This window comes from Cornus florida, unplaced genomic scaffold (assembly GCF_030987335.1).
Source record: "Cornus florida cultivar Cherokee Brave unplaced genomic scaffold, ASM3098733v1 CherokeeBrave_3.0.0_Hap2_Chr11, whole genome shotgun sequence".
Classification (NCBI taxonomy): domain Eukaryota; kingdom Viridiplantae; phylum Streptophyta; class Magnoliopsida; order Cornales; family Cornaceae; genus Cornus; species Cornus florida.
In genome coordinates, this window is record NW_026775581.1 from 79,630,602 (window position 1) to 79,655,577 (window position 24,976).

General features: G+C 35.7%; 1 protein-coding gene across 1 annotated transcript; it reads left to right on the plus strand.

The window, feature by feature from the left end:
• The first annotated feature begins 13,944 nt into the window (after positions 1-13,944).
• Positions 13,945-15,963, plus strand: LOC132281375 (uncharacterized). The gene is made up of 3 exons (XM_059783086.1): positions 13,945-14,573; positions 14,719-14,812; positions 14,902-15,963. Exons 1-3 carry the CDS (start codon positions 13,945-13,947, stop codon positions 15,961-15,963), a joined length of 1,785 nt encoding a protein of 594 aa, XP_059639069.1.
• The last annotated feature ends 9,013 nt before the right edge of the window (positions 15,964-24,976 follow it).

Sequence of the window (24,976 nt, forward strand, 5' to 3'; positions counted from 1 at the left end):
TTTTCCCTATCAGTTGCCCCACATTCCCAAGCTTGCTCGTCTAGCTTTGGGAATGTGAAATTTTATTTTTTATTTTTTATTTTGCCCTTGACACTGTTCCCTCGGGAATAGTGTCGCTGGTACTGTTCACTTGAACAACAATTTTGATTATTATTATTTTGGTATCCTTGGGTAATGTTTCCTTGAGTACTTTTCCCTTGTGTACTATTCCCAATGGTGGAATTAATATAGATACCAAATCATGGTTCTGTTTTGGAAGGGCATGGATTCAAACCCATGGTCAATGACTCCTAGTGTGATACCCCTCGGATCCGAGACACGGGTTGATCAGGCCCAGGCCCAAACCCGAGGGAATATCAAACAATTAATATTTTATAACGAACACGGAATACAAAATGAATTAAGAAATGAAAGTTTAAAGCTGAAAAGAAACTAAAAGATAATCTTTAAATAATTAAATACTTAAATTTGATAAACCAAATATCCATAATTTGAACAACTCGGGAATCCATCTCTAGTGGACCCCTAATAAAAATCTCACACTAAATGAAAGTAAAATAAAAGATAAAACCCAAATCCAAGATCTGGAAAGAAATCCTACATCGTCGGTAGAATGGAAAATCGTCTCTGCTTAGCACGAACAAGCTCAAGCCTGGAACTGACGTACACCTGAAAAATAGGAGTGGGTCAGGCCCACGAACAAATTCTAACCTACTACAATCCAAGCAGAGACTCGATACGCATGTACATACTAAATAGTTCAACAATAACTAATAATCCGTACATAAATATATCCACACTACTGGACTCTCGCTAGGCCATGAAGGGGGCCTCAACCTGGATAGAAGGCATCACACAATACGCACCTGAGTGGGTATGAGTACCTAAACCTAAACAGGGTATACCTCAACCTTCACAGTCAGCTACACATCCAACTGCATATACGCACCCTAACCGTCGACACTGAGACTCAAGCTCATGACACGGTAACATAAAAATATATCTAAACTCCATTTCTATCCATCCACAAGAAATCCAGTAAGTCACTCGGCGTATTCAACCGTACCGACTTATATATATAAGGAGGATTGTATTTTATAACCCGTGCCCTTACTCCAAAATAGGTAGGACTTAACAATTTGAGCTAATCCAAACCTAGTATGTCACCGTCCCATACCGGTACATACGATCCAATCCGTTCAATAGTTGATAAAGCATCGATAATTATAACAACAATATCAACAATTCCATACTAAACATAATAGAATGCATTAGCAACCATTCTTAAAAATACCAATAATTGATTCACATTGAAAATATAAATATCAATGTCAACTACTCCGTCACCGTGCATATTGAAATAGATAATCAACATGCTTATTTACATTCACAGTTGACAAAATAATGACCATATAAATGTGAATACCAACAGTTCCAAACTAAACATGTTATAACAGATTAACAAACATGCTTAAGTAAGCCAATTCAGAATCCATAATTTGATCATACAGGGCTTTATTTATAATGATGACCTATTCCCAATTTCCATAGAATTAACAGAGCCTAAATAGATATTTCCCCACTCAAATTCATAGCATGCAAAATAAATATAAGTAATCTATTATACTTATAGTTTCCTGTCCAACAACATGACGCACTAACCGTTAAATTTAATCATCAACTAATTTTCAGTGAAATATAAATTTTTTTAGCATAATTTCTATTTCCATGAACATATAATTCGAGTGGACAAGCTCTCACAGAAAATTTCTAATATAATTAAGAAATTAGAAACTCCAAATCCACACAGTCTACAAGACATTCGTAATTAACTCCATGTAATCCTAATGATTAATGCTTTGTGTCCAATTCTATGTTCATCTGGTCTTTGCATATTTACGTTTACCCTAGACCACTCCTAAACCATCCATCACCGTATTCATTCTCCACTAAAACATATTAAAACAATCACTAGGAAGCTTAACCACTGAAAAACTGGAAAAACAACCAACAGAACCAAAAACCCACGAATAAACAACCTGGAGCCGGCTCCAGAATATTGGAGCCGCCTCCAATGGCCCTGGAGCCGGCTCCTAAACCATTGGAGCCGCCTCCAGTCCAAGGAGAGCCGGCTCTCTCCCTCCTCTTCTTCGTGTTCTCCTCTCCGGTCGCCGTTTACGCCTCCGATACTTCACAGTATAGGTTTGCAGAGAGTTTAACTTAATCCCAGAAGATTCCAACCCTTAATTCAGTCCTTATTATGCTACTAATATGGATTAAACCAAGAATTAAACAAGAAAGTTCAAAGTTTAAACAGTTTACAAATTTAAAACATTTTCAGTTTCAGTTACACTCTAAACATGAAACAGATAGCGTTTTTATTTTTTTAAACATGTAATTCATCCTGGAACCATTGAGTATGCAAAGAACACGAGTATAAGGGAGAGAGTAAGGTTAGAACTTGCCTTTGAGATCTTTGTCCAAAAATCTCTACGCCGTCTCTAAAGTTCCGATGAAAACCAACGTGAACCCTCTCTGTTCTTCCTTTGTCTCCACAGTCGTATAGGTTTTGTTATGTTTCTCAAACCCTAACCAAACATCTAACATATATTTATAGGATTTTACTAAACCCTAAGCCCTAACGGAAAACCTCACCGGCCCATCCAACATACTGAGAAACCTACGAGGGCTTACAAACTGATTGTAAAACCCTACTTATTAAATCAAGACACTTACCAAATTAAATTTACAATAAAGAATTAAATATAACACCATTTCAATTAAACACATAATTAATGTAAATAAATCAAATTAATTAATTAAACCCAAAGAAAACAAATAAACCAACCAATTACTTCAAAGAACACAAATAAGGCAAGGAAACCAAATAAATAAAAACCAATTAAAACATATGAAAACATAATTCAAAACAATTAATAAATAAAAACCAATTAATGAACAGAAAACAATTAAACAAAATACCGAGACTATCCTTTTGAAAATTAGGGGTATTTCTTCCCAAAACGCATAACACCCTTCATAGGAGATACTTTGTTTTCAAAAGGATAGTCTCGGTATTTTGTTTAATTGTTTTCTGTTCATTAATTGGTTTTTATTTATTAATTGTTTTGAATTATGTTTTCATATGTTTTAATTGGTTTTTATTTATTTGGTTTCCTTGCCTTATTTGTGTTCTTTGAAGTAATTGGTTGGTTTATTTGTTTTCTTTGGGTTTAATTAATTAATTTGATTTATTTACATTAATTATGTGTTTAATTGAAATGGTGTTATATTTAATTCTTTATTGTAAATTTAATTTGGTAAGTGTCTTGATTTAATAAGTAGGGTTTTACAATCAATTTGTAAGCCCTCGTAGGTTTCTCAGTATGTTGGATGGGCCGGTTAGGTTTTCAGTTGGGGCTTAGGGTTTAGTAAAATCCTATAAATATATGTTAGATGTTTGGTTAGGGTTTGAGAAACATAACAAAACCTATACGACTGTGGAGACAAAGGAAGAACAGAGAGGGTTCACGTTGGTTTTCATCGGAACTTTAGAGACGGCGTAGAGATTTTTGGACAAAGATCTCAAAGGCAAGTTCTAACCTTACTCTCTCCCTTATACTCGTGTTCTTTGCATACTCAATGGTTCCAGGATGAATTACATGTTTAAAAAAATAAAAACGCTATCTGTTTCATGTTTAGAGTGTAACTGAAACTGAAATTGTTTTAAAATTGTAAACTGTTTAAACTTTGAACTTTCTTGTTTAATTCTTGGTTTAATCCATATTAGTAGCATAATAAGGACTGAATTAAGGGTTGGAATCTTCTGGGATTAAGTTAAACTCTCTGCAAACCTATACTGTGAAGTATCGGAGGCGTAAACGGCGACCGAAGAGGAGAACACGAAGAAGAGGAGGGAGAGAGCCGGCTCCTATTGGATTGGAGCCGGCTCTCCTTGGACTGGAGGCGGCTCCAATGGTCTAGGAGCCGACTCCAGGGCCATTGGAGGCGGCTCCAATATTTTGGAGCTGGCTCCAGGTTGTTTATTCGTGGGTTTTTGGTTCTGTTGGTTGTTTTTTCAGTTTTTCAGTGGTTAGGCTTCCTAGTGATTGTTTTAATATGTTTTAGTGGAGAATGAATACGGTGATGGATGGTTTAGGAGTGGTCTAGGGTAAACGTAAATATGCAAAGACCAGATGAACATAGAATTGGACACAAAGCATTAATCATTAGGATTACATGGAGTTAATTACGAATGTCTTGTAGACTGTGTGGATTTGGAGTTTCTAATTTCTTAATTATATTAGAAATTTTCTGTGAGAGCTTGTCCACTCGAATTATATGTTCATGGAAATAGAAATTATGCTAAAAAAATTTATATTTCACTGAAAATTAGTTGATGATTAAATTTAACGGTTAGTGCGTCAAGTTGTTGGACAGGAAACTATAAGTATAATAGATTACTTATATTTATTTTGCATGCTATGGATTTGAGTGGGGAAATATCTATTTAGGCTCTGTTAATTCTATGGAAACTGGGAATAGGTCATCATTATAAATAAAGCCCTGTATGATCAAATTATGGATTCTGAATTGGCTTACTTAAGCATGTTTGTTAATCTGTTCTAACATGTTTAGTTTGGAACTGTTGGTATTCACATTTATATGGTCATTATTTTGTCAACTGTGAATGTAAATAAGCATGTTGATTATCTATTTCAATATGCACGGTGACGGAGTAGTTGACATTGATATTTATATTTTCAATGTGAATCAATTATTGGTATTTTTAAGAATGGTTGCTAATACATTCTATTATGTTTAGTATGGAATTGTTGATATTGTTGTTATAATTATCGATGCTTTATCAACTATTGGACGGATTGGATCGTATGTACCGGTATGGGACGGTGACATACTAGGTTTGGATTAGCTCAAATTGTTAAGTCCTACCTATTTTGGAGTAAGGGCACGGGTTATAAAATACAATCCTCCTTATATATATAAGTCGGTACGGTTGAATACGCCGAGTGACTTACTGGATTTCTTGTGGATGGATAGAAACGGAGTTTAGATATATTTTTATGTTACCGTGTCATGAGCTTGAGTCTCAGTGTCGACGGTTATGGTGCGTATATGCAGTTGGATGTGTAGCTGACTGTGAAGGTTGAGGTATACCCTGTTTAGGTTTAGGTACTCATACCCACTCAGGTGCGTATTGTGTGATGCCTTCTATCCAGGTTGAGACCCCCTTCATGGCCTAGCGAGAGTCCAGTAGTGTGGATATATTTATGTACGGATTATTAGTTATTGTTGAACTATTTAGTATGTACATGCGTATCGAGTCTCTGTTTGGATTGTAGTAGGTTAGAACTTGTTCGTGGGCCTGACCCACTCCTATTTTTCAGGTGTACGTCAGTTCCAGGCTTGAGCTTGTTCGTGCTGAGCAGAGACGATTTTCCATTCTACTGACGATGTAGGATTTCTTTCCAGATCTTGGATTTGGGTTTTATCTTTTATTTTACTTTCATTTAGTGTGAGATTTTTATTAGGGGTCCACTAGAGATGGATTCCCGAGTTGTTCAAATTATGGATATTTGGTTTATCAAATTTAAGTATTTAATTATTTAAAGATTATCTTTTAGTTTCTTTTCAGCTTTAAACTTTCATTTCTTAATTCATTTTGTATTCCGTGTTCGTTATAAAATATTAATTGTTTGATATTCCCTCGGGTTTGGGCCTGGGCCTGATCAACCCGTGTCTCGGATCTAAGGGGTATCATACTTAGTGATGTAAAACTAAATTTTTCTTTTGAAAATCCAATATACTAGTTGTAAACTTTATGGGTTTCAATCAGCCTATCTCTTTGGCAAAGGAATAAATTTTACAAGTTTCACTCAGCTCGTCACTCCTTTAATAAGGGAACTAGCTTTACTCAACTCATCCCTTTAGTAAGAGAATTAAATTTTACGAGCTTCACTCAGCTCGTCTCTTTAGTAAGGGAATTAGGTTTTACGAGCTTCACTTAGGTCGTCCCTTTAGTAAGGAAATTAGGTTTTACGAGTTTCACTCAGTTTGTCCCTTTAGTAAGGGAATTATGTTTTACGAGCTTCACTCAGCTCGTCCCTTTAATAAGGGAATTAGGTTTTTTGTTAGCTTTCTATAGAGCATTAATTACCACATAGGTAAGTAACTGAAAACGTAATATTTTATTACGTAAAAAATTAGAGTCATCCATCTCATTGGTGATGGTGACTTTATTGGAAAACAAAATAACACGTGAGGGAGCTACCCTCCATTTAAAATGATGAACTAAGATGCCCCTAGTCTTTATTTTGAATGACTTAATAAGGTTAATTTCAGCTGTGAGACAATTGTTAGTCGGTATACTTATCTGAGTCCTTCTCACGATATGTCCTATAACTTTTACTGAAGAATGAACTCTTATAGTTGGTATCCTTTTTATTCTTGGTGAGAGGGGCTGACATCTTCTTGTCATCTCCTTCCTTTCCTTTCCGTGCATTCACGACGTCTTCAGCGTTCATGTGTTTCTACGCTCTGATCAACAACTCTGCCATGCTGGTGGGAGGTTTTTTTGATAAGGAGAACAAGAATCTGGAGGTTTGAAGTCCTCTTATGAAAGTGGTCAAAGCCACCTTGTCGTCTACCTCTTTTATTTGCAACATCTCTGTGTTGAATTGGGTGATGTATTCTCGGATCGACTCTCCCTTCTGTTGCTTCACGGTAAGTAGGTAGGTGGTCGGCCTCCTATGCCTCTGACCTGCAATGAAGTGGCTCAAAAATTGCTTACTCAGTTATTCGAATGTGTTGATGGTTCCTGGTTTCAGCTTATTTAACCAGACTCTTGCTGATCCCTTAAGTGTAGTGGGAAAAGCTCGGCACATGATTTCATCTGGCACGGCGTGTAAATACATAAGAGCTTGAAAGGTCTCCAGATGATAGAGGGGATCTTTGGTCCTATCAAAGCTTTCGAACGAGGGTATCCTGAATTTACTAGGCAGGGGGCATTTCATAACAGCAGGGCTGAACGGCAAGTTGGTCTTCTGCACCGGGTCATCTATGGTGTCAAGACCTTTCCCTTTCATAGCCTGCATTGCATCTTCCATTTTCGCCTTGAGATCCTCGATCTGTTGGTCAAAATAGGTAACTTTCTCTGTCTTTTCTTTAACACAGAAAGTTGTGCCTGTTTGAGGCTGGGATTCCGTGGAGGCGGGGAAGGAGGTTCTTTGTGTCGGTTTCTGACTTGGCTTTGTTCTGCCTCGAACTTGTGAGGAGGATTATTTTCTCATTCCTCCTCATGTTTTCCTTCATCATTCAGATTGGGAGGATAGGGGTTGGACAATTCTTGTTGAGGTAGTGGTCCCGCTGGGATAAGATGTTGCAGGATCTCTATATGTTGCTGGATCAACTGGTTCATACCCTGATTCAGAGTTTGGACCTGTAGTTCTAATGCTGCAAGACGTTCCTGGTCATTCGGGACGTTTGGGTGTTTACCCGACCCTTCTCTTTGACTGGATCCCTGTAACGATATTTCTTTTCCAGTTACCATACCGGATTGCAAGTGTATATACCCAATTGAGTAGTTTTTTGATTTAAGGGAATCGTCGTTTCCCACAGACGGCGCCAACTGTTGGGAGAGAAATCCACGCGGTCCGATACGACACCATTTTCTTACAAAGAAGAGAGTAGAAGATCGATGAATTTTGACGGCACAGGTGTGGTGCCTGCCAAGAGTTCGCTAATGATCAAGTCAGTCCTCGGAGGTCTAAAAGAAAGGCAGGGATTTAATAATTATTTTTTATCGTACCTTTATTGGCTGGTAGGATCTCATTCTTATAGTCGTTCTCCTTCAGTTCATTTACGGGATCAGAGGAGATCCGCTTGTGTGAGATCAAAGGAGATTTATTTGTTGCCAGATTTGTCGGGGATATGATTTACCCATTTGACTTCCTCAAATTATGCCAAGGTTATCCTTACCATGTTGAACCACGTCATATTTCATTATTCTTGATAATGAAAGATTATTATTCTTATCTAATGGAAATATCATCATTCTAAAGTCGAAGAGGTCTGGCGGCTGGTCAACACTTAGTTGCCTCTATCGTTAGGTCAAGGTAGGTTAGGTTTATTTTTCCCTATCAGTATCAGAGTAAAATTTGTTCGTGGGCCTGACCCATTATCATTTTTCAGGGACAGTTCTAAGATTAGAGTTTAATCGTGCTGAGCAGAGATAGTCACTCACTCCTTCGACTACGTAGGACTACTACTTATGTTTTAGTTTTGGTTTTCTTTCTAGTTCAGTTATTTATTTTTTCTCAGCTGGGATATTCTTAGGGGTCCACTAGATGGATTCCCGAGTTGTAATAATATTGGAGGTTTTGGCAATATTGGATTTTATAACTTTTGAGGATCTATTATTTAGAATTCTTTTAGCTTAATTTTTTATTCTTTAAATTCTTTTGTACTCATACTTATTTATATACTTAATTGTTTGGTATCCCTCGTATCTGTGCTCGGACTTGATCACTCGTGACTCTAGAATCGAGAGGTATCACAGTTGGTATCAGAGCACTCTAGGTTCAGTGTCTCTAGGGTTATTTCGTAATAAGACTTCCGCGTAACATATTCTCTTGTTTAGAGCTTAAGTTTAGTATTCGTTGTATTCCTATACGGTCCGTTTAAAATCGTACTGATGTCTGTCTTTCTGTGTTAAAAGAATGGTTAACGCTAGGAGAAGACATAACATGCAAGGGAACAAGCAGCAGAGGAGAGCGGCACGTAAGCAGCAATATCTCCTACGGCATCAGCAAATGGAGGAAGAGCAGCAAATGCTCGGGTTTCAAGATGATGATGGTCAGTTGTATGTAGAACAAGAGGAAGTTCAGTAGATTTAGGATCAGGGAAGAGATCCAGAACATCCTCCTCATCTCAATGACCTCATTGCTCGGGCTATAGAAGTAGGGATAACAGCTGCACTTCGGAATCAACCACAGGTTCAACAAGCACCTATACCAGCACCGGTGGTTCAGACTGATCCTTAGGAAAATGTTAGGAGTTCTTTCACAAAGGGGAGCCCACCGGAGTTCACAGGCTCTACCGATACGAAAGCAGCTCATCAGTGGAAGAAGGATATAAAGCGACATCTTCAAATGGTTCAGTGCACGGAGGTTCAGAAGCAGATGCTTGCTACCTTCAAGCTGGTTGGAGATGCACTACAGTGGTGGGAGTCAGTTACCACTGCAAAGGAGAGGACTTCATTGACTTATGATTAGTTCAGTGCTCGCTTCAATGAGAAGTACTTTCCATATGCAGTCAAAACAGCTATGAAGACAGAGTTCCTTAATATAGATTAGGGGAACATGACAGTGGCAGAGTATAAGCAGTAGTTCACGCACCTATCTCTTTTTGCTCCAGAAGAGGTGAATACAAAGGAGAAGAAATGTAATAGTTTTGTTAAGAGACTGATGTGGTCTATTAAGCGAGTTATTACACGTAATCCAGCCTATACTACTTATGCTCAAGTGGTAGACGCCGCTTTACAGTAGTATCAGTTGACTGTGAATTTCAGACAGTTAGGGGTGAGAAGCGGGGTGACAAAGACTTTGCTAATCAGTCATCTGAGAAAGGGAATGGCAATGGACACCTACACAATAACAAGGGCAAATTTCAGGGACAGTAGTCTTGGAAGAAGCACAAGGGTGGCTCAGATGCTCATAGGAATGGGGCACCTGTTCAGAGACAGCAAGATGGGGAACCACAGGCAGGACAGGGTCAGATACAGGCTAACTGTAATACCCCTACTTTTAAAAGGATAGTCTCGGTATTTAATTAATTGTTTTATTGCATTTTTTTTTATTTACTGAATTGTTTAATTATTTTTATTTATTTGAATTAATTGTTTATTTGTTTGAATTAATTGTTTAATTGTTTATTTAATTGAATTAATTGGTTAATTATTTTATTTAATTGATTATTTGATTTATTTGTTTTTTACATTTATGCTTAGGTGGACTTAGCTTAAAAATGAATTTAATATAGTATATAGTTTAGGGTTTTATATTCTTTTATGAAATCATATGGTGGCCGACTAGTTTTATATTTAGTGTAGGTTTCTGTAATACCCCTAATTTAAAAAAGATAGTCTTGGTATTATTTTAATTGTTTTAATTACATTTTATATTTATCTGATTTATTGTTAATTGATTTATTGGCTAATTGTTTATTTGTTTAATTGATTTGATTGTTTATGTGTTAATTAAATTATTTGTTTAAATTAAATTGTATGTGATGGTCTGTAGAGGAATTTAATTATTTTATTTTTCTCTTATTTTAATTTTTTAAAATTTTAAAATTTAATTTTTTTAAGGAATTGAATATAGATAGTAGTATTGGACCAACTAATTGGGTCACATGAAGTACTTGGATAAGAGGTTTAATGGGTACGGATAATTACCCATGGATAGTTGTTTATATATATATATATATATATATATATATATATATATAAGGAAAGTCCTTTAGTAATAATTTGAAGTATAGTTATATATTATATATAAAAAGGATTACACATAGATTATATGTAACATATATTTTAGTTACCTTTTTCGCATTTAAATTTGATTTTATTTTTTTTATTAGTTTGACTTAAATTGGGAAAAGGATTAGGGTTATTTTATTTGCCTATAAATATATAACTATAGGGTTGTAAAAGGGGTTAGAAATTAAATCACGAAATATATTTTAGAAAGATAAAGAAGGAAGAGGAAGGAAGAGAAAGAGGAAGAAGGAGGTTAGAGTTTTTTTTATCAAATCCCTAAAAGCAAGTTTTAATTCTTTTCTTCTCCTTTAATTCATACCCTATGCATACTAGATTAATTATAGGTTCTTTAAATAAATTAATATGATCTAATTACATGAATTAATTTGGAAATTAAAGTTCAAGTGTTTTAATAATGGATTTGTGATGAATTTTCATATTTTGATAAATTGAATTTTAATGTGTTTGTTTGGTGGCTTGTATATTTATTATTATTATTATTTTTAAGCATGCTTTTACATGAGTCAGTTTGTTATATATCTTATATGAGGTTGTGATTTGTTTTGCTTCATAAATGTACACGCCGAATGAGGAAGACCCAAAAACAAACAAACAAATAGTGGCTTAAAAAATGAATTAGTTTGTTACAACAATAGAATTAGTTTTCTACGTAAACTAGGCACGCCAAACTAGGAGGGAATAAAAAGTCAAAGGCTTTAATAATGATGCATCCGTTTGCTTTCTAGCTGAAATTACGTTTTTTTAAATAATGCACCAGTATGTTAATTTTAAATGGAAATTTCATTTCTTGGTTAGGTGGTTAGGAATGAGTTTGGTATATACAAAATTAGTAATGCATTAAATATTTTAATGTTAATCTGTTTAAGGTTGGAATATTAAATTGAATATTAAATTAATTATTGTTATTTTTGGATTGAGGATTTGTATTGAATATTTAATTAATTTAAATAAATTCCTTAATAATAGGGTTGCATGATTAAAAGTACCCATACTAAGTATGGAATTTAAGTTAAAAAGGTTAAATTAATTAAATAGGGTTGGATTAAATTATTTAAATTAATTATTTGGATTTAAATAAATTTAATCAAATTGTGGAGGATTACAATTAAATGTGAAGCATGTTAATTTTCTTATGAGGTAAATTAAATGGATGATACTTAGAATTGATATTTTTGTTCAAGTAAATGCAAAGGATGTGTATATGATTTATATCATGTTTATTTGGATTATTAGATGTAAATATTAATTACATTATACTTGGATTGCAAACTTTTATTTGGTTATGATATGGATTAACGCACCAATATGGGATGGGGGCATATTAAGGACGGATTAACTTAAGAGTTAAATCCTACCTATTTTTAATAAGGGAACGGATTAACCATAATGTTAAGTCCTACTTAATCATACGGAATAGTTGGATGACATATTATTAAAATAAAAATTGGATAGTTTATTTTGATGGTAGGATATGACGGATTTTACATATATAATTATACGCCATGATGTGAACTTGAGTCTTAGAATCAGTGGTTAGGGTGCGTATATTGCCAGTGATGTGTAGTTAGATATAGTGTAGTTGTGTACCCTGGTAGGTTTAGGTATTCATGCCCACTATATGTGCGTTTTGCATATTGCCTACTATTCAGGTTGAGACAACTCTATAGTCTAGTGAGATTCCTTTAGTGTGTATATATCTATATATGGACTATTTAGTCATTTGTTGAATTAATTAGGATGTGTACATGTATCGGGTCTCTATTTGGGATGTAATAGATTAGAACTTGTTTGTGGGCCTGACTGTGAGCACTTGCATTTTTATCATTTTTCTGGTCATTTTGACATACATACATTTTTTTTTTTTCTTGTCAGAATTATAATTATTTTGCAAATGTGTGTTAATTTCATTAAGTGTCATTATTTGTTAAGAAATATTATAGACTTTATTATGCAAATAGCATATTTGTCAATTAGTATTTCATAAAGGGCATTATAGACTTTTTATTTTACAAATGGCATTTTTGGTAATTGATTATTTTATAAAGGGTAAAGTAGACTTTTATTATGGAAATGGCATAATTAGCATTTAGAAATAATGGAAGGACTTTTTGGTCATTTTGCTTGGTCATGCATTTGATTAATTGCGAGCTTGACACATGGGGGTACACATGGCTGCATATTGTGTGTGTATATGGTGACTCTTGTTTTGTGATTAACATATTTTCTACAACATAAAACAATCTGCAGAATTTTCGTCCTTTGTATTCCTTCACCATAGGCTACTTCTTTACTTGTCATTTTGAAGGCCTTGTGTTGTGAGTTTTGGTTAGCTTTGTGAATGAAAAAGGTTCCTAAGGGAGAGAGCTTCCTCATGGCATAAGAGTTGTGCACATTTTACAAATTCTGGGTTGTCAAAAGTGGTGTTAAAGGAGAGGGTTTTGTTGTGTGTCAAAACAAAAAGGTGTTCTTCACTTTTTACAAATTTGTGGCTTTGCTTCCTTCTTGGAGTTGCTTTAAATTATTGTTTAGCAAGGTTCAAGCTTCTTTTGGAGGTAGGATTGTCTACCCCTCAATTCCTTTGCCTTTAGTGAGTTAATCTCTTTCAATTTTTGAGTTGAAAAGTGCATGCAAACAAAACTGAAATTCTGTGCTGCTGAAACTGTTAGGCTGAATTACATGCAACTGTTTTACTCAAAATTGATGTAAATTCGTAATTGATCTTTTAGAGATGATTTTATATGATGATAATATAGTTAATTAGCTTTCATTGAGAATTGATGATAATATGTGCATCTTATCTATTAATTTTCAGTCTTATTTTTGTAAAGGGAAATAGTTAGGTGGATGTGTGGTTGAGACATGTTACAGGGATATGTTTGTTTGTTTGTTTGTTTGTTTTTATTTATTTATTTATTTATTTTGAGCCTGTGATTGTATTGTGTGTTGTGTTCACAATCCGTACTACGGTCTAGGGGCGTGACAATTATGGTATCAGAGTACGGTTCCTATAACCTAGGGACGAGGGGTAGAGGTCTATCTACAGCTGTGTGTGTAGGGGTTTGCATCGTCTTATGTGCTTACATGTTTATCTGGTATTTGTCGTGTAAGTATACTTATATGAATATGTGATTATTTGTTTATTTGATTACGACAAAGCATGCTATGTGATTAATGGCTTTTATTCATATGAGTCAGTTTGGGACTGTGGATAGGGACATTGTTATTGACTTGCATTTCATTGTAGTATGTCACCTCGTAAGAAGGATAGGGCACCGAGAGGCCAAGAGATTGGGCCTGCAGTTGGACGGTCTGGGGAGAGTTCTGCATCTCACCCTATGGGATGAGGAGGTTTGCCACCGCCAGTGATGTCTGTAGGGGAATGTGAGACAAAAAGACGTCTCAAACTCATCTCCACATTTGTCAGACTTATGCCTGTATTGTTTGAGGATGGGACTGATCCGTTGTTGGCAGATGATTGGTTTGACCAGGTGGAAAAACATATTGATGCTTTGGTTGAAAATGATTCTGTGAAGATTCTGTTGGCTACCTACAACTTTACTAGGGATACCAAATTGTGGTGGAAGTCAGTGCCTAACAAAATGGACGTGAAGACATTGTCGTGGGATGCTTACAAAGATTTATTTTACAATAAGTTCTTTCCTGCGACTAAAAGATGGGAGCTGCACAAGGAGTTTATCTCTCTGTTTCAGAACAATTCTATGACAGTGACAGACTACGAGAATAAATTCACTTCTCTTTCTCGTTTTGCTTCAGAGATTGTAAGTAAGGAATCAGATAAAGTCCATAAGTTTGTAGAGGGACTCCATCATCAAATTAGGACTTTTGTGGCAGAACAGTGCCTACAGACTTATACTGAGGCTGTAGAAAGGGCATTGATTGTTGAAGCTGAGCTGAATGATAAAAATCAGACTCTGGAGCAGTGGAAACAAAGACGAGCCAGTGGTTCAGGGGCTGAGGGTCAGTCTAGCAAGAGGTAGAAAGGGAGTTCATCTAGGTCTGGAGGACAGTAGTTAGGCTGACTTACTCCTTCTACTTCCGTACCATCAAGGGCAGGTAGGAGTGAGGTCATATGTTTCGGATGTCAACAGCCTGGTCATTATGTGTTTGATTGTCCACAGTCTTTTTCTATGGGAGCTTGCTTTGGATGTGGGCAGCAGGGCCACAAGGTTAGAGACTGTCCGAGGAGGACTGGTGGCTCAGGCAGAGGTTCTGGTAGTGGTTGTAGTACACAACAGAGACCATCTCAGTCTGCTGCAGTACAGTCTGGGTTTAGACCACCTTAACCAGCTGTATCTTCACAGGGATTTAGACCAGCTGGGAGGGGTACTTCTACTGGGATTGGTCAGCAGTCCGGGGTTCAGGCTGGAGGTTCACAGGCTCAGGTATCCCAGGGCCGAGTGTATGCACTTCCTGAGTCATCCTCGGGACCGTCAGTAGTGAGGGGTATGTTTCCAGTCTTTAGATCTTGGGCTCGCATTTTGTTTGATTCTGGTACATCTCATTCATTCATTTCATGCGCATTTGCACTTGCATCGGGATTGGAGGTTGGCTTTTTGGACCGAGTGTTGCGTGTTGATACGCTAGTCAGTGGTTTATTGGTTGTGAGTATAATGGTGCGGGATTGTGCCATTGTGATTGCTGGGCGGACTCTGGTTTTTGATCTTATCCTTCTTAAGATGACAGGGTTTGACGTCATTCTTGGGATGGATTGGTTATCATTATTCCATGCCACCATTGATTGCTTCAGTGGTAGAGTTTCAGTATGTACGCCGGAGGGAGATTGTTTTGTGTTTGTGGGAGATCGGGGTGATTCCTTAGTTTCAGCTTGTTATGGTGTTCGTGGTCGGGACCGTTGTGATTTCTTCTTAGCTAGCATTTTAGCTGAAGAAGATGGTGATGTGGAGACAGTTTATCCGTCAGTTGTTTGTGAGTTCTTGGATGTGTTTCCGGATGACTTACCGGATTTACCTTCTAAAAGAGAGGTTGAGTTTGTGATTAACTTGATGCTTGGTACTGCACCAATTTCTATGGTTCCGTATTGTATGGCACCAGCAGAGCTGGAGGAATTAAAGAAGCAGTTGGATGATTTGAGGCTGAAGGGTTTTATTCGGCCTAGTGTTTCACCATGGGGCGCGCCAGTGTTGTTTGCAAAGAAAAATAATGGTTCTATGAGGTTGTGTATCGATTACCGAAAATTGAATCATGCAACTATCAAGAACAAATATCCTTTACCTCGGATTGATGATTTATTTGATCAGTTAAGGGGAGCTATTTGCTTTTCCAAGATTGATTTGAGATCTGGTTATTACCAGTTACGAGTTCGGGGTGAGTGTGATACCTCTCGGATCCGAGACACGGGTTGATCAGGCCCAGGCCCAAACCCAAGGGATATCGAACAATTAATATGATAAAACGAACACGGAATACAAAATCATGAATTAAAGAAATAAATAATAATGCTGAATGAATACTAAATAATAAAATCCTCAATCATTAATCATTAAAACCAAACTTCCCAAAACCTCCAATTCATACAACTCGGGAATCCATCCAGTGGACCCCTAATAAATGCCCAAACTGAAACTGAAACAACTGAAATAAAAACTAAAGCTAAACATATAGAGTAGTCCTACGTAGTCGGAGGAATGAATATCTGTATCTGCTCTGCACGTCCAAGCTCTAATCCTGGAACTAACGAACACCTGAAAAATAAAGGAGTGGGCCAGACCCACACGCAAGTCCTGATCTACTACAATCCAACAGTAATCCGATACGCGGATACATCCTAGGAAGACTCAACAATAGCTAGAATAGTCCATATATATATATAGTACACACTATAGGACTTTCGTTAGTCCAGTAGGTCTGTCTCAGCCTGAATAGAAGGTAACATGCAAATACGCACCCTAAAGTGGGCATGAGTACCTAGACCTACCAGGGAACAACACCTATGTCCAGTTATCCATCCTAGGCAATATACGCGCCCTAACCATGGTCATGAGACTCAAGCTCATACCACGGCACCATATAATATATATATAAAGTCCGTACTCCTCCTAATACAAAATACCATCCATCTGTGTAGTGGTCTGATATATGTATAACAAATCCATCCTGAAACCATAGTAGGTCATTCAATTCTCAATTGATATGACATAAGTATAAGATGGACTTAACCTTTATGGTTAATCCATACCTCAATCCAGATTAGGTTGGACTTAGTGTTTGAACTAATCCGTCCCTAGAATAGGTAGGTCTTGGTGTTTTGAACTAAGCCGTCCCTAATATGCCATCGTCCCATACCGGTGCATATACACATACGTAAGTAGGACTTAACTTTTATTGTTAATCCAACTTATTTCCAAATAGGTAGGACTTAGTATTTTTAACTAATCCGTCCCTAGTATGCCACCGTCCCATACCGGTGCATACAATCCTCCAGATAGCATAGTTAATAAAACGACACTATATATATCCAACAACCATCCTTCATAACATGCATCAATATAAATTAACACATATCCAACAATATTAGGCAGTCATTAAAGAGCCTAAAATCCAATTCCAATAATGTATACAGTTAAAACAAGTATAAGCGTTCACATCCTCTAAAATATCCATACACTGATGCAGTTGAATAACAAAGTGAATATTAATTTGATCCAACACAAGCATGGTTAAGTTCAAGTAATCCATGTTACTTACAATCCTATCCAAATATGATTAATTAAAATTAAATCACATTTAAACAATCCTCCAAGTTCCAAAGTGTAAGTTGTTTAACATTCAAAGTTCAACATGTAGGATCTTCCCCTAACTGTACACTGTCCATACCTTAATCCATTTATGAATCATTGTTTACCTATATTCTTACAGGTCTAAAACAATAATATACATCATATAAGACAATTAAACGAAGTGCTAACACTCTGTGTAGTCCAAACAGTGCACAAAACCCAAACTGGGCGTTTAAAACCAAAAATCCCAACTGAGCAAGCTAAGTTACAACTTAGCAGCCTTAGTTGCTAACTTAGAGGGCTGAATTGCCAACTTAGGCGCCTCAGTTGCGAACTTAGGCGCCTCAGTTAGTGCTGAGGTCTTCTTCTTCGTCCGTTCAGCCTCTGTAACCTTACAACTTCATTGTTAAGGCCCCTAAGCTTCAACCTAAGTCCCATACATCCATACTAAATTATTTTAAGTGTTTTAGTAGGCAAAGATTCAAGTTAAACCACAAATCATACATAAAGATCTAAGAAAATAATGAAATTACGCACAAGTATATATAACCATAAAACTCTCAGTTTTAGTCCGTTAAGCATGTATGATTACTTCGTTTTATCATTAGTTAAACCCCTCGAGTCTAGCTAGGCATGCACAGAACACAGATTAAAGGGAAATAATAGAACAAAGACTTGCATTAGATTTCAGTCCAGAAATCTTAAACCTCCGTTTCTGAGTTTTCGTCAAAGTCCTAGGCGGCCATTAAACACCTCCGGTGCTCTTGGTTCAACCCAGAAGCACTCCACCCCTTCCTCATTGAACCTCTCTATAAACCTTTCAAGGTTCACTATCTATTTCTCTCCAATTCTTTCTCTGTTGCTCACTGTGTTTTCTCTCTGTTACATGAATAGGGTTAACAAAACCCTTGGTAGACGAATACTATGTATTTATAGGCTTCATTTGAAACCCTAAATTAAATTTTAAACCAACTACAAGTCGGCTCAAACCCAGACACGATGTATGTGATACCCCCAGATTTTCGAATGCGGGTTGGCCAGGCCTATGCCTGAATACCCGAGGATATCAAAACAAATTGATAATAAACGAACACGGAGTACAAAAGAATAAAGAAGAATAAATAAAATGCTGACAAGAAACTAAAATGATAATTTAATAATAAACCTCATAATATAGTTTCATTAATTAATAAACTCTTCTTATACAACTGATCCTCCAAAATACAACTCGGGAATCCATACTGTGTGGACCCCTAGAAAATCTAAACTAAACAAATAACAGCAATAACTGTCTAAATCAGAAAACTGAATCATAAAGGAACTCCTATGTAGCATCGAAAGAATGAAGTAGACTGATCCCCGCTCAGCACGAATAACCTCTACTCCTGACGAACACCTGAAAAATAATGGTGGGTCAGGCCCACAAACAAGTTCTACTCTACTACAGTCCAAGCAGAGATCCGATACACGTATACATCCTAGTCAATCCAACAGTAACTAGTAGTCCGTATATATATATATACACACTAAAGGAACCTCACTAGACTATAGGGTTGTCTCAACCTGAATAGTAGGCAACATGCAAAACGCACATATAGTGGGCATGAGTACCTAGACCTACCAGGGTACATGTAATACCCCTAATTTTAAAAAGGATATTCCTGATATTTAATGGTATTTAATTTATTTTTTAAGTGCATTTTATTTGATTATGTGTCATTATTTTTTTTTATTAGGTGCTTAATTGTTTTCTTTTGTGGTGATTTAATTTATTTAAATGATATTTATTTTTAGTTATTTGATTTGAATTACTTGTTAGTATTTTAATTATTTAATTGGCATTAATGGTTTAAGTGTAATTGGTTTAGTTATTTGATTGGAATTACTTGTAAGTGTTTTAATTATTTAATTGGCATTAATGGTTTAAGTGTAATTGGTTTAATTATTCTATGTGTGTCTTATTTTATGTATGTCATATTTGGTTTAATTGGGTTTACTAATTATTATTTTGTTCAATTAGATTATTTGTTAAGTATTTAATGGTGAATAGGGTAATTAGGTAAATACATCTATCTAGGGTTTTAATTACAGTATAAATTAGGGTTTTATATTATAGCCGTCGTAGGTTTCTACGTTAATTGGATGGGCCGGTTAGGATTGTGAGTTGGACTTAAATGAACCTAGGGTTTAGGAAAACTCTATAAGTATAAGGTAGACGTCTGTGTAGGGTTTTTTTTAAAACAAAGCACACGTTTTGTGGAAGTGGAGAAGGAAAAACGCAGTTTTTCACATTCTGCCAAGGTTTGATCAAAGCTCCGATCCCGCATCGTCCGTGGTCCGATCGAGCTGAATTTTGGAGGAGAGGTTCACGACTCAGTGACGCACAATCTGAACGGTGGAGATCAGAGTTTGACCTCAGGAATAGTGATTTGTACCCATGAACAGTAACCGGGTTTTGGAACTCGCCAGGATTTTTTAAGAAGACGACGTTGAAACTTTGAACAAAAGTTTCTGAGGCAAGATTCTATCCTTACTCTTTCCCTTAGGCTTCATACTCTTTGCACTCTTAAATGATTCCAGGATTAATGAAGATTAAACCAAACTAAAATGATATCTGTTTTGCTATGAAACTGGTAGTTACAGTAGTGTTGTATGCTTGTTCAACCTAGACTAAGCATGTTTGTGGATGCATTGTGATTCTGTGGTTCACGTTTTTCCTTACCACTGCTAGTATAAATTATTGGAAGGATGGGTCTAGATGATAGCTATCTTAACTTCTGTAATAGCAACTGTTGGAACTTAAATACTAGGAGGATTTGAGTTTAACACTAGATCGGTTTTGTGGAACACTATAACTTGAGCATGTCTACATACATACTGTGAATATTGTTTTGATGCTTACATTATCACAGTTAGTATCAACTGTGGAGGTTAGGATTTTGTGATACATACCCTACATATCTGTATGTTATTTGTAAGGTGTTAAATGGAAGTTTTAATTAATTCTGTCTTTATATCAGACTAAAGGGAACAACTTAAATTGGGCATGTATATGTTGTTGTTGTGACCCTGTCTATCAATGCTTATTTTATCACTGCTAACATTGAATGTTGGATGTTGGAATTTAGTTGATATATACTTGATTTATTGGTATTATTGACTACTGGAGGATTGGAAAGTAGGCACCGGTATGGGACGGTGGCATACTAAGGATGGGTTTGGTTTTTAAAACAATACCATTACCCACCTACTTGGAATAAGGATGGGATTAACTAAAAGTTAAGTCTCGTGGATTTGTATTGTCATGGCAACTACTTGTTGAGCGGCAATACCAAGGGTTTTGGATGGATTTTATATATGTACTGTTATGGTGCCTCGGTATGAGCTTGAGCCTCAGGACCGATGGCTAGGGAGCATATATGCATCGGGATGTGTAGCTGGCTACAATGGTTAGAGGTGTACCTTGTTTAGGTATAGGTACATATGCCCACTTCATGTGCGCTTTAGCATGTTACCTCTATTCAGGTTGAGACCGGCCTGTAGTCCAGTGAGAGCCTTTTAGTGTGGCTATATATATATTTACGGACTATTAGCTATTGTTGAATTGTTTAGGATGTACATGCGTATCGGGCCTCTATTTGGATTGTAGTAGTATAGAACTTGCGCGTGGGCCTGACCCACTTCTATTTTTCAGGTACACGACAGTTCCAGGCTTAGACGTGTTCGTGCTGAGCAGAGGTCTCTAGTCACTCTTCCGACGATGTAGGGCTCTCTCTATAGTTTTATTTCTGGACGTTTATTACAGTTGTTTTATTTTCCGTTTGGATGTTTAATAGGGGTCCACTAGAGATGGATTCCCAAGTTGTAAACTGATGGAGTTTTAGAGTTTGGGTTTGATGGATTTTAATAATTATAATATTTTGCGGATTCTATTTTTAGTTCCTTCCAGCTTTAATTTCATTTCTTAATTTATTTTGTATTCCGTGTTCATTATAAAATATTAATTGTTTGATATTCCCTCGGGTTTGGGCCTGGGCCTAATCAACCCGTGTCTCGGATCCGAGGGGTATCATAGTACACAACTACACTATATCTAGTTACATATCCCTGGCGATATACGCGCCCTAACCACTAATCTTGAGACTCAAGCTCATATCATGGTACCATACTTATATATATATAATCTAGTAATCATCTTATCCAGTATAAATTAATCCTCCATGAATCATTCAACTTGTTCAACTGAGCTTACTTGAATATAAGTAGGACTTAACATTTTAGTTAATCAATTCCCTTATATAAAATAGGTAGGACTTAACTGATAAATTGATCCGTCCCTAGATTGCCATCGTCCCATACCGGTGCATTAAACTACACAATCCAATAATTGATGTAACGATTAAGGAAATACATCAAACAATCCAGAAATAACTATGATAATATGATATCAAGTTATCACAAAATAGGAATGACTTATTATTTATTTAAGCTTCCTATATCATATGTCCTACACAAACTGAATCTTATACATGGTGATATTTTATTATACCGTCAAATAAACATTCTCCGTATCCAATTCATCCTACACATTTTATCTCAATTGCTAAAACATTTTAAAAGATTAAATCAATTCGTTTGTTTAAAACATTCAAATAGCAAACATCATTATGATTGAGTCTATTTAAATTTATTTAAACCCAAACCTAGTTCCTATTTAATGTTCAGGAATCCTAGGCATGTTTTTACGTTCCATCATTCCACATATATGAAAAATACATAATGTAAACATATAAAAATTCACACCGAAAATCAAATCAAAATCACGCATTTATCAATTCATAACACAAGAACAAATATGAACCAATTTCATAAAACCTATGTTCTAATCCAATTAAACATGCATAATTATTTAATTTTATGTGTTTAATAAATCCTGGAATTTCCTAGGCATGCATAGAAACACGAATCAAAAGGAAAGAGATAGAAGAAGAACTTGCCTTAAACTTTCGGATCGAAAGTTAAACTTCTTCTTCCTTGATCTTTTCTCTACAGGGTTTTTTTTTTTTTCTCATTCCTTCCTTAATTTTCCTCCTTCCCTCTCTAACTCTCTCTCTCTAGAATATATCACATGAATATTTCTAACTCCCTTTTACAACCTATAGCTATATATTTATAGGCTAAATAAACTAACCCTAACCCTTTTCCCAATCCAAGTCAACTTAAAAATATATATATATTAAAATATTAAAAAAGTAAGTAAAGTATGTTGCGTATATAATTTATGTATATCTTTATTAAATAAATAAATTATACACATCCCATTATTTATTAATGGATTATCCAATAATATCTAAGTCACCATAATATTATAAAGTAAGTTCAAACATAAAACGTATCAAATCTATGTATATTTTTATTATTTAAATATAAAACATATACATCAGATTAAATATTACTACCCAAGTTACCATAAAAGTAATTAATAATTTACCCATTATTTATTAATGGATTATCCAATGATACTTAAGTTACCATAATACTATAAAGTAACTTAAAACATAACACGTATCAAATCTATGTATATTTCTATTATTTAAATATAAAACATATAAATCAGATTAAATATTACTACCCAAGTTACCATAAAAGTAATTAATAAATTACTTTCCTTTTTATATATGTATATAATATATATCTATATATATATATACACAACTATCCATGGGTAATAATCTATCCCTATCCAACCTCCCATCCAAATAGTTCATGAGATCCAATTGGTTGACTCATTACTACTAACCATAACCATAAAAGAAAAATAAAAGAAAATAATAAAATAAAAGAAAACATTTAATTTACAATTAATCAAAACACCATTTAAGTACATAATCTAATTAAACAATTAACACATAAACAAATACAAATAACACATAGACACATAATCAAATACTCAAGTAACACTTAATTCAATTCAACCCATAAGCAATTAGTCAAATAATCAATTAAATAACTAAAAATGCAATTAAAATAAATAAAAAATACCGAGACTATCCTTTTAAAATTAGGGGTATTACAATATATAACATAAAACCCTAATGATTAAACAGCTAGTTTACATTTAAATCACAAAGGCACATAACTAATTAAAAACGTTAGAATATAATTAAGTTAAATGGAAAACAAAATACAATTTAAATAACCAATTAAAATAATTCAATTGAAATAACTAATATTATTCAATTAATTAGATAAATGAAACCACAAGTAATTTAAATAAAACAAACAAGCAAATAATCCAATAAAATGACACATAATCAAATAAAATGCAATTAAATACAATAATTAAATTCCAGAACTGTCCTTTTAAAATTAGGGGTATTACAATGAGGATATTCCGAAGACAGCTTTTCGTACACGATATGGTCATTATGAGTTCATTGTGATGCCTTTTGGGTTGACTAATGCGCCAGCGGCATTCATGGATATGATGCACCGTGTCTTTCACAGATATCTGGACCAGTTTGTGGTAGTGTTTGTGGATGACATTTTGGTGTATTCACGATTTCGGGAGGATCACGAGATCCATCTAAGGATAGTGTTACAAATGCTGAGAGAGCACCATTTGTATGCCAAGTATTCCAAGTATAAAGTTTGGCTGCAAGAAATGAAGTTTTTGGGACATGTTGTTTCGGGTAATGGGGTGTCAGTTGATCCTTCAAAGATAGAAGCAGTTCTGAATTGGGAATGTCCTAAGAATATGTATGAGATTCGGAGTTTTCTTGGCTTAGCGGGTTATTACTGCAGGTTTGTGAGAGACTTTTCTCGTTTAGCCGCTCTTATGACTCAGATGACCCGAAAGGGGATCAGATTTGCTTGGACTGAAGCTTGTGAGTCGTCTTTTCAGAAATTGAAGACTAGATTGACTACAGCTCCAGTACTGGTGAAACCTGAGTGTGGCTTGGGTAATGTTGTCTTTTGTGATGCTTCTCGGGATGGTTTGGGCTGTGTGTTGATGCAGGGTGGTAAGGTAGTGGCTTATGGATCTAGACAGTTAAAGATTCACAAGCTTAACTATCTCACTCATGACTTGGAGTTAGCAGCAGTTGTTTTTGCTTTGAAAAGCTGGAGGCATTATTTGTATGGTGAGAGATTCGAAGTGTTCTTGGATTACAAAAGTCTCAAATACCTTTTCTCTCAGAAAGACTTGAATAACAGACAGAGGCGATGGGTTGAGTATTTGGAAGATTATGATTTTAATTTGCAGTATCATCCGGGTAAGGCGAATGTGGTAGCAGATGCCTTAAGCCAGAAATCTCATAGCGTTTTGGCTGGGTTAGCCATTCGGAAATGGAAGATGTTGGAGGATCTGGCAGAGATGGGATTACAGTGTTGGTTGTGAGACGGCTTTTCTGTTTAGTCTTGTGGTTCAACCTACTCTTGTTACATGAGTGATTGAGGCACAGAGACATGACTCAGATTTAGCTGCCATTCATCAGTTGATTTCAGGTGGGGACACAGTAAAGGACTGGACCTTACACACGGATGGTGGTTTACGGTTCAGAGGTTTGCTTGTGGTTCCTATGGTTTGTCGGGAGGATGTGTTACGGGAGTTTCACACTTCTCGTTTTACTGTGCATCC

Excerpts from the sequence above, each read along its gene's own strand:
- LOC132281375 (XM_059783086.1), top strand. The coding sequence starts at position 13,945 with ATGTCTGTAGGGGAATGTGAGACAAAAAGACGTCTCAAACTCATCTCC. Across the intron at positions 14,574-14,718 it reads GAGGGTCAGTCTAGCAAGAG|TCTTTTTCTATGGGAGCTTG; the intron begins GTAGAAAGGGAG and ends GATTGTCCACAG. Across the intron at positions 14,813-14,901 it reads TGGCTCAGGCAGAGGTTCTG|GGATTTAGACCAGCTGGGAG; the intron begins GTAGTGGTTGTA and ends GTATCTTCACAG.